The 11,341-nt window shown below is 31.7% G+C and overlaps 1 protein-coding gene and 1 long non-coding RNA gene across 2 annotated transcripts; one reads left to right on the top strand and one right to left on the bottom strand.

Moving 5' to 3' along the window:
* Positions 1-396: 396 nt before the first annotated feature.
* Positions 397-2,164, bottom strand: LOC132747121 (uncharacterized). Its single transcript, XM_060736434.1, has 2 exons — positions 1,885-2,164; positions 397-1,134 (listed from the first exon to the last, which is right to left on the bottom strand). Exons 1-2 carry the CDS (start codon positions 1,975-1,977, stop codon positions 796-798), a joined length of 432 nt encoding a protein of 143 aa, XP_060592417.1. The 5' UTR covers positions 1,978-2,164; the 3' UTR covers positions 397-795.
* Positions 2,165-8,007: 5,843 nt separating this feature from the next.
* Positions 8,008-8,953, top strand: LOC132747120 (uncharacterized). Its single transcript, XR_009628084.1, has 2 exons — positions 8,008-8,102; positions 8,734-8,953. It is a non-coding gene; the product is annotated as an uncharacterized LOC132747120 (long non-coding RNA).
* The last annotated feature ends 2,388 nt before the right edge of the window (positions 8,954-11,341 follow it).

Raw genomic sequence — 11,341 nt, 5'->3', positions numbered from 1 at the left:
TGTAAAATCAAATAAACATGTCGTTATAATTACTGCTATTTCCATTTTGTATAATGGGCTAGATTAATATCTACTCTTGTAAAAAACAATGTATATAACGGCATTTTTTCATTTACCAATTAACCTGTCGCCATATGACTTAAAAAGAAATAAGGGTAATTTATAAATAGTTAAATTATAAAAAGATTTGTATTTGTTTATAGCAAATATTCACATTTTGCGATTTGAATGTTGTTCTGTTAACCCTAGTGACCTTTCAGTAAACCCATGAACAATGAATGCAACATTGGTGTCCAACGTTGTGATGGTGGATAATGTCGGAATGTGGATGGTCGTGTAACATTGGTGAAAAGTTTGTGTTGGGAAGTTGCATGATTCAGCATTGGTAAAGTGAGTATTATGTAAATGGCATTGTCATTCTGGAGACAGGCCAGCATGCAGGGAGAGATAAAGTATTTTGTATTATTGCGTATTTCAATAAGTAAAAATATATTAGAAATGTTTATTCAATAAATAAGTAATAATTTCAATGAGGTATATTTTACAGATGATAGATATTATCAAATATAGATTGTATCTTAAACTAGCAGATGTAAGTTAAAGGTTCTACTCCAGTTTAACCCCTTGCTTGAAACATTGCATTTAGACGCTTATTTCCATGTACCAAAAGAGCTGGATGTCGCCATATGACTTAAAAACCAACAAATGAGATTATTAAAATATTTGTTTAGATAAAGTAAATATTTACATTTTGAGATAATTGTCCGCGATCCTTGTCTATAACATACGTTGCACTTAGGGACACATCTGCAAAGAAAGCTGAAGAGTTGCCATGTTGCATAAGAGCTGTGACAACTGGAGCAATGAAGGACTTGGCAGACACTGTGGAAGTTGATCAAGACTGGTATCGATTCTTCGAGAGTCCCGGTGATGATATACTCGCAAGAAGCAGTCGTGTTTGGGGCAGCTTTCTACACCTCTGTGCCGGCAGATTTGTAAGATTGGAAGTTGTTTCAGTGTGGAGAGAGATGAACACGGTGTATTGTTAGGTAAAATTTGCCCTTTGATGTCACGGGTAGTTCTCATTAAAGGTAACGAGTCATGGTTATGTTCGTAAAAGAGGGTTAGAAATCCCTGTAAAATCAAATAAACATGTCGTTATAATTACTGCTATTTCCATCTTGTATAATGGGCTAGACTAAATATCTACTCTTGTAAGAAACAATGTATATAACGGCAATTTTTCATTTACCAATTAACCTGTCGCCATATGACTTAAAAAGAAATAAAGGTAATTTATAACTAGTTAAATTTTAAAAAGATTTGTATTTGTTTATAGCAAATATTCACATTTTGCGATTTGAATGTTGTTCTGTTAACCCTAGTGACCTTTCAGTAAACCCTTGAACAATGAATGCTAGATTGGTGTCCAACGTTGTGATGGTGGATAATGTCGGAATGTGGATGGTCGTGTAACATTGGTGAAAAGTTTGTGTTGGGAAGTTGCATGATTCAGCATTGGTAAAGTGAGTATTATGTAAATGGCATTGTCATTCTGGAGACAGGCCAGCATGCAGGGAGAGATAAAGTATTTTGTATTATTGCGTATTTCAATAAGTAAAAATATATTAGAAATGTTTATTCAATAAATAAGTAATAATTTCAATGAGGTATATTTTACAGATGATAGATATTATCAAATGTAGATTGTATCTTAAACTAGCAGATGTAAGTTAAAGGTTCTACTCCAGTATAACCCCTTGCCTGAAACATTGCATTTAGACTCACATTTCCATGTACCAAAACAGCTGGATGTCGCCATATGACTTCAAAACCAACAAATGAGATTATTAAAATATTTGTTTAGATAAAGTAAATATTTACATTTTGAGATAATTGTCCGCGATCCTTGTCTATAACATACGTTGCACTTGGGGACACATCTGCAAAGAAAGCTGAAGAGTTGCCATGTTGCATAAGAGCTGTGACAACTGGAGCAATGAAGGACTTGGCAGACACTGTGGAAGTTGATCAAGACTGGTATCGATTCTTCGAGAGTCCCGGTGATGATATACTCGCAAGAAGCAGTCGTGTTTGGGGCAGCTTTCTACACCTCTGTGCCGGCAGATTTGTAAGATTGAAAGTTGTTTCAGTGTGGAGAGAGATGAACACGGTGTATTGTTAGCCAAGATTTGCCCTTTGATGTCACGGGTAGTTCTCATTGAAGGTAACAAGTCATGGCTATATTCGTAAAAGAGGGTTAGAAATCCCTGTAAAATCAAATAAACATGTAGTTATAATTACTGCTATTTCCATCTTGTATGATGGGCTAGACTAAATATCTACTCTTGTAAGAAACAATGTATATAACGGCAATTTTTCATTTACCAATTAACCTGTCGCCATATGACTTAAAAAGAAATAAAGGTAATTTATAACTAGTAAGATTTTAAAAAGATTTGTATTTGTTTATAGCAACATGTCGTTATAATTACTGCTATTTCCATCTTGTATAATGGGCTAGACTAAATATCTACTTTGTTAGAAACAATGAATATAACCGCAATTTTTCATTAACCAATTAATCTTTTGTCATTTGACTTGAACAAATATTCACATTTTGCGATTTAAATGTTGTTCTGTTAACCCTTGTGACCTTTCAGTAAACCCTTGAACAATGAATGCTAGATTGGTGTCCAACGTTATGATGGCGGATAATGTCGGAATGTGGATGGTTGTGTAACATTGGTGAAAAGTTTGTGTTGGGAATTTGCATGCTGGAGCATTGGTAATTTGTGTATTATGTAAATGGAATTGTCATTCTGGAGACAGGCCAGCATCCAGGGAGAAATAAAGTAAGTTATTTTCTTGAATATTTCAATGAATAAAAATATATTTGAAATGTTTATTCAATAAAATTCATTACATAAGTAATAATTTCAATAAGGTTTTGTCAACTATAGATTGTATAGTTAGGTAGCAGATGGAAGTTTAATGGTTCTACTTCGGTACAACCCCTTTGCCTGAAACATTACACTTAGACGCACATCTTCATGTACCAAAAAAACTTAAGCGTCACTATATGACTTAAAAACGAACAAATTAATTTTTATATGTTTAGTTTAAAATGTTTGTTTAAAGTAAATATTTACATTTTCAGATAATTTTCACCGGCCCTTGTCTATATATTTGCACTTAAGGACACATCTGCAAATGAAGCTGGAGAGTTGCTATGTGATATAATAGCTGTGAGTACTGGAGAAATGAAGGACTTTGCAGACACCAAGAAAGTTGATCAAGACTGGTATCGATTCTTCGAGAGTCCCGGTGTGTTGGACTATTTTCCATTCCGATGTCCTGGTCACGCGGTTTATTGTGCATTTTTACTTTAAATATTAGCATATTGTACTTTTGTTGTCGTTATAATCTGTTGTCTAATATACAATATATGTATTTCCAATATTATTAACATGCATAATTATTTTAATTACAATTTCTCCCAAATAAAATACGGTATGCTCCTTTTATTTCTTTTTTGCGTTTTTCCAATTGTCAAATATGTGTCATAATAATTTGTTGCGATGTCCTGGCCACGCGAGTCGTCGGTTATTTTTTCGCTAAAATGTAAACCTATTTATATTCGTTGAAAAGGTATTTCCAATGTTACTCACATGAAAATGATAATTACAAATTACTTCCAACCAATAAATACTGTATGTGTCCTTTAATTCTATGAAAATTCTTGTTTCAAATTGTCCAACATGTGGTTTAATATTTTCCGTTGCGTTGTCCTGGATACGCGAGTCGTCGGTTATTTTTTTCTAAAATATTAACATATTGTACTTGTAATAAAAGAATGTTGTCTAATATTTATTAAATTGTATCATTAATGTTACTATTTGATATGTTTTAATAAGATTCCTCCAATCCAAATGAAATACTATTAGTGTCCTGTATTTCTTTTAATATTGCGGTTGTCAAAAATGTGTCCTAATATTTCCGTTCCGATGTTCTGACCATGCGGGACGTCATGTTATTTTTGCTTTAAATGTAAACTTATTGTACGTGTGTTGCAATTATTTTCTATTGTCTAATATTTGTTAAATGCATTTCTAATGCTACTAATTTATATGTTTAAACCCCAATTACTGCCATCAAAAACAATGGTGTCCCCTATTTCTATTTTGCTGTTTTCCAGTTGTCAAATATGTGTCATAATAATACAGTTGCGATGTCCTGGCCGCGCGGGCCGTCGGTTATTTTTCCCTAAATTCTAAACATATTGTGTTGTAATTAAAATCTGTTGTCTAATATTTGTTTTAAAAAGTATTTCCAATGTTACTAACATGCATATTTTAATTACAATTACTTCCATCCAATAAATTACTGTATGTGTCCTTTAATTCTATTACAATTCTGGTTTCAAATTGTCCAACCTATGTCATAATATTTTCCGTTGCGATGTCCTGGCTACGCGTTGTCGTCGGTTATTTTTCGCTAAAATGTTAACATATGTCTCTTTTATTGTCTAATATTTATTATTTGTATTACTAATGTTACTACTTGGCATGTTTCAATCAAATTTCCCTCATCCAAATAAAATACCTTTAGTGTCCTGTATTTCTTTTATGGCCATGGCCATGACTGTTGGTAGAATATTTTGATATAAACATTATGTAAATGTTGTTCATATTACCGTTTCCCCTTGATCTGATTAGCCTCTAATGTTATGAAATGTATTGAGATATGAGAAAACAGATGGTTGGATTCATCTCCGTGAGGCAGCTTACTAGTAGTGGCTATATGTCAAAAGAAGATGTTTTTGATCCAAGGAACATATTTCATTACTGATGGAGGTAAAAGTTTGAACAAAATTGTAATTGCAAAAAATGATAATGTTATAAATAATAATGAGATTGGAAAATAGTTTTCTATAATTTACAATAAAGGCTTTTTCAGTTCTAAATTAGAATTTAAACAGAAGTATTTTGTAATTAGTTTCTGAACATTGCTTTTTTATTATTCAGCTTCTGGATAATCGAGGACTTGGCAGACACCGTGGAAGTTGATCAAGACTGGTCACGATTCTTTCGAGAGGACCGGCACTTATTTACTCGCAAGAAGGTTTCGTGTTTGGGGCAGCTTTCTTCACCTCTGTACCGGCAGATTTGTAAGACTGGAAATTGTTTCATTGTTGAGAGAGATGGATATGGTGTATTGTTAGAAAATAGTTCCACTTTAATCTTCCAGGTATATCATGTAGTTCAAATCTAGAAAACGATTTATGAAAATATTTAAAGTGAATTGGTCTGAAATGATAACACTATGATAACAGTTCTTTTTGGGGTTTTTGGGGGTTTTTGTTTGTTTTTGTTTTTTTGTTTTGTTTTTCATAACTTCAAGATTACCTTTATTAACCTGTAAAGTCTAATATTTTTGACATCTTTTTTATGATCGTTGCCTAATGTTTATTAAACCTTTTTAGCTCGACTTTTCTATGAAAAGGGGAGCTATCCTACTCGCCCCGGCGTCGGCGTCGGCGTCGGCGTTGGCGTTGGCGTCACACCTTGGTTAAGTTTTTCGTACCACCCCACTTTATTTCAGAAGTATTACAAGTATGGCTTTGAAACTTACCATACTTGTTCACCATCATAACCTCCATCTACAGACAAGAGTACATAACTCTGTCAAGGTTTTTGACAGAATTATGGCCCTTTTTTGACTTAGAAAGTGTATTGAGCTTGGTTAAGTTTTTTGTACCACCTCACTTTATTTCAAAACCATTGGAGGTATTGCTTTGAAACTGACCATACTTGTTTACCATCACGACCTTCATCAACAGACAAGAGGACATAACTCTGTCAAGGTTTTTGACAGAATTATGCCCCTTTTTGACTTAGAAAATACATTGAATATGGGTAAAATCCACTTATTGCCTTAACCCTTTGAGATATTGCTTTGAAACTTTTAATGCTATTTCACATCATTACCCCCATCTGTACGCAAGAGAAGGTAACTCTGTCAAGGATTAGTTTTAAAAATTAAGGCCTTTTATCGACTTAGAATCTTGGTTAAGTTTTTAGTACCAGTCCACTTTTTGACTGAACTGTTTGAGATATTAATTTGAAAGTTGGAATACTTGTTTACAATCATGATTCCCAAACATGTCCAGGAGAAGGTAATTCTGTCAAAGATTTTATTTGAATTATGGCCCTATTATGCTGATTGTACAAAAAATACTGCTTCCTTGGCATAGATTTCTTGAAAAATTATGTTATTATGTCATTTACCAAGGTGTTCTGAGTGACGTAAAAATACCTTATTCTCTCAAAGTGGGTTTAATACTATTAAATTTATTTAAGGCTCAACTCAGTTTTTTTTCTTTCTTACCAGCCCTCTTTTGACTTAAACATTTCAAACTTTGCTGCAGTGTTCAAGGGTATCACACAATTCAGTAAAATAATTCTTCACTAAATATCTTAATGCTCATGGCCATTGTTCACTTTAAAAATACAGAGATTCTTGTATTGCCTTTTACTGCAAAAACTTTTTTTATTGGCAAGCAATAAAAAAGTCGAGCGCGCTGTCTTACGGACAGCTCTTGTTCATATAAAGAGCTGGAGATGTGACTTGATGACAGTAACGAATTAGTAACTTTGTGTTGACGGCAGGAAAAAAGCAGGAAAACAAACAACAACCTCCATACTCGTATGTTTGACTTTTTATGTTGAATTTTCATAAAATATAAATAAATAAAAACCCTAACAAATCTGACAATTGTAATTTGATTAAAACGATTTTTTGACAAAAATTATTTGGTAATGTGAATTAATTAAGGTTTAGTAAAGATTGAAAAAAATCAAATTACTTATTTCATTTAAGGGATAATCAAGCCGAGTTGTTCTTTAAAGAAGTGTTTATAAAAGCTGTGCGCACTTAACAATCTGGGATGCTTTATTAACACTATCAGAGCACTTTTGCTAAAAAAATGTTACTATTTGTAGATCTGAGAATGGTAAAGGAATTGGATATGATTTGTCAGTAAAGATTTCCTGAGATTGAACAGGTAAGTTTATATGATATTATAATGTTATTCTTGAACAAATTCATTGTTGTGATAAAGTTTATTGCGTCTTAAAATCTTGACAAAAGATGTACACATCGCATAAATACAGATTAATAAAACAAAATAAATATGCAGTTTCATCTTATTTTTATCAATAAGATCTTTATGAAGAATGAAAAAATAATGTAAATTATTATTTGTCTAATGTTTCTTTGATATATCCCTTTTCTCTTGACTACAAGCTTCTAAGCATAATCACTGGTTGGCCGTTTTTTTAATTTTTTAAAAACAAAACATGAAACTAACACTATTGTGACGATTATTGTATTATTTCCCACATAAGACACTCAGAAAATGCCATTTAAGAAATTTAAAGGCCCATTAAGCCTTAAAAATAGTACCCCTTTTTTAAAGGCTTTAGATTTTTAGTTTTAAAAAGTTACTCATTTGCCAAATACCTGAACTACCTTTTGAAAGTTATGGGATGACACCTTTAATACTATATTTGTCAGGTGATAAAGTTCCCAATTATAACAGCATAATTTAAAACATATTTGCCCTTCCATGGCAGAAAAAAATGCATTGCAGTCATTTGCGGTGTAATATCCTGCAAGAATTTATAAGTTGGGTGTTTATAAGACAAATGTGAGAAAAGCAGAAGTTTAATTTCAAGGGCTAAGATGCAATGAGAAAGCTCGGAATGACTATAAAGGGGCATAATGTACAAAAGTATTTGTATTTTTTTTTTTTTGCTAAAAAGATTGTAGTTTTCTCTAGAACACATGAACATTGTTAAGATATATCACACAAGTACTTGGATTTTAACCGAAGTTTAATATATATCTTTACTGTAGGTGGCAATCAAAACATCGATGAAAATCAATGTCATTAGAGATGCAATTGGTATTATCTATTAGATAATTATGAAATTTTATTATCCCAATAGAGCACAACAGGGATCCACAGGTGATACTGTTTCCTAATTTGAGCATTACAGAATATCCACACATACGATAGCAAGAATCAAACTATGCAGGTAAATTTATATGAACAATGTATTATAAAGATAACTGTTATTTTAATTGTTAATTAATAATTTCTGTAATTTCGATTGCAAAATGTGATACCATTACATAAATGTATTTATATATTAGTTGTTGGCATGATTTTAAGTTACCACGTACTTATGTTTTTCAGTGTCATATTTGTTCAAATGTTTATCTTTAAGACATTTTTAAAACGGCAAGTTTGCACCATGTTTATGATTTGGTGCAGTGCTGGGATAAAAGGATTTTTGTTTTTCTTTTTAATAAACTGTTTAATTTTTTAAAGAAATTAATGTAGAAGAAATAAGAAACATATTAAGCATCTTTTGCAAAACTTTTATTTAAGGGATGTACTGGTCTATTGGTTAAGGTCTCTGCCTCTCAAATCAAGAATCAAGGATTCGAGCCCGACTCGGGTCACGATCATGATATGATACCACTACTGGTGAGTTCCAAGAAGCGGACTCAAAGTGATTAACATAAGTTGCAATAATTTGTTTCGCAATCAATTTAAAATAGTTTTACGTATTTAAAATAAAAACTTTATTTAATGAAATATCTTTTCTAAGTAAATACTTGTATTTTACTATGAATGATATGAATCTGTTTTTATTTTCACAGGACTGATTCTTCATGGCGGACGAGAATTGTAATCGATTTTAAACATTTAATTCCGAAAGTACACGTGTATGAACACTAAACTGACATTTACAATAGAAACTGTCTAGCCACTGGATGGGGGAGAAGTGTAGCGATTTTGTGTGGACTCAAACCATCCAGTATATTGAAGTGAAACAATGTGTTAGTGATTGGACAAACTATACAACTACACTTCTCCTAATGCTGCCTAGTTCTAGTAACTAGCATGTCCCAAGCCATGATAAAAGCAGAGGGGGAGAAATGAAGTTCATAGTTGATGTAATTGTTCTCTTAGTATATACAATGTAAATGCAAAATATTGACTTGTCTTCAAACACGCCATAAATACTTAGGAGTTATGTATATGATATTTGTATGTCATCATAACTTTACTACCTATATTTCAAGGGTTCTTTCCCTTTTTGTCTAAAATTTTGTTTTAACTTCTTATTGCAGAGTTCATCAGACCTCTCCATAGTGTTAAGTGTTGTTTTTTTTAATTTGGAAAGAAATTGTTAGAAATATATTCATTTCAAAAAAAAATTCTGTCATTGGTAGGAAAATCCAAAGCTGCCCGCGTGTGTCGAAAATACTTCTTTATTTTTCCCCATATTTACCAGTTAAACTGATAATTTCATGTTCTGACAAGTGAAGGTCGTCTGCTAAACTGCAGTGACGTCATATTCTGTCGTTGACGAAGCCAAAAAGGGCCATTAATTTACATACCACTGTGTTATAGTGCTCCCCGTTTAAGGTCTCTTTTTTGAAGAGTACGTGCTAGTGCGCAGGCGTAAGAATCGTACGTCTTTGAAAATCGTAAGATTTTAGGTTGAACGTACGACCGTGATGATAAGACAGTCTAACGATAAAGCGTATGACAATCGTAGATCAAAATTGTACGATAAGATACTAAAATGTGTAAACAAATCTGAAAATTTAATTTTGCCTTTATTTTTCGTCAACCCTGTAAATTCAAGCAATTTTTTGTATTGACTTTTACGACAGATTTACATTAATTATACAAGTTTGCATCCTGTGTAAATTTCAATGAAAATGATTGTTACGAAAGATATTATAAAAGTAAATACTCACTTAAAATATTCGACAGCGTGTATATAACTATAAAACTGTAATGCTACGTTCACTACGATATATAATGACATTTGCTTGTGAATTGTTAGGTTCTGTTTAGAATATCATAAACAATAATAGAGTATGGCAACTGATTTTGATTTTTTAGAGATTTTTGAAAATTTGTTGCAGCGAAAAAAAAAGTTTTGCACATTCAATGAAACTTTTTCTTCAAAAAACTTTTGAAAAAGCATGTATATATGATAACCAATTTTGTATCTATCAGCTATTATTAAATCAGGACCTTTTTTATCCAAGGAAAACTACTGTTGATATTACATTGATATTTTCCCAGTTCTTATAGATTTTACAAACACCACACGTATTGCACATTTAATTTAGTAGCAAGTACGAATGTAGCATTTATTACCCCGTCATACTGGTTGCACTGGTCACAGACTTAATTTATACTTTTTTGCGCTGTATACATGTATCAAAGTATTTTCATTATCTTATATTTTATTTTAGATTTTTTATTACAAGTATTATTATTTATTTATTCCTCAGGAAGTTTTAATATTGTTTTTGGCGCATTAGTTTTACTGCATGTGCATGACTTCTAGAAATGCAAGTGAAACAGCATCACACTAAGAAAGCTGGGTTATAAAATTGATTTACTTAGCCATGACTTAAAGGCCCATAAAGCCTCAGAAATGATATATACCGTTTTATTGTTCAATTAATTAAATTAAACAATATTTTATTTATAATCCACACATTTACATAATAAAGTACATAAAATAAAATTTACGGATTAATTAATTGTTCTTACATTGTATAAATATTGGCCATATAAATAAACTATGTTTTATTTTGTTTGTTTGTTGTTTTGTTGTTTTGTTGTTTTTTTTTCTATTTTTTTTTTTGGGGGGGGGGGTTGGTTGTTGATTTGTTTATTCCCCTACTTGGCAAGTGATATAGTTATAGTAATTTAGTAATTTGAATGGAAGTCAAAATACTACTTTGTTTACATTTTGCTACCTATACGACACGTTACTGCATATTTAACGCTGCTCTCTTGTTAGAACATCGAAAAAAACTCTAAATTCAGTATTTAAACACTATTGAACACGTATTTGACCTTTCTACAGAATTAAAAAGATATTGATTTCTGAGGTATTATGTGCCTTTGATGAATTATTGTGTATGTTATGAATGAATGTTTATTTTCTTTCTAATCATCATAAATTCATAGGTAAAATTTACTTTAATGTATTGATTGAACCTTTACCATACCTTGAAACGCAACAGTCACTAACACTCTAAAACATTATTTTCTTTAAGCAGCAATTGCTGTATTTTCTAGATACATCATTTCATCTCTAACCAATTACAACCGACAAGACTCATAAAATTGCTTTTACTAGCAGATTAAAATGAAATAACAACAACAATATAATTTCTAGAGGCAGAGAAGATCCTTGACGTAACGACTGCGTTAATTACTATTGTGATGGTA

This window comes from Ruditapes philippinarum, unplaced genomic scaffold (genome assembly GCF_026571515.1).
Source record: "Ruditapes philippinarum isolate M1 unplaced genomic scaffold, ASM2657151v2 ctg6688_1_1_1_1, whole genome shotgun sequence".
Classification (NCBI taxonomy): domain Eukaryota; kingdom Metazoa; phylum Mollusca; class Bivalvia; order Venerida; family Veneridae; genus Ruditapes; species Ruditapes philippinarum.
Note: the sequence above shows the minus strand (reverse complement) of the source record. Positions and strands in the feature narration are given on the sequence as shown.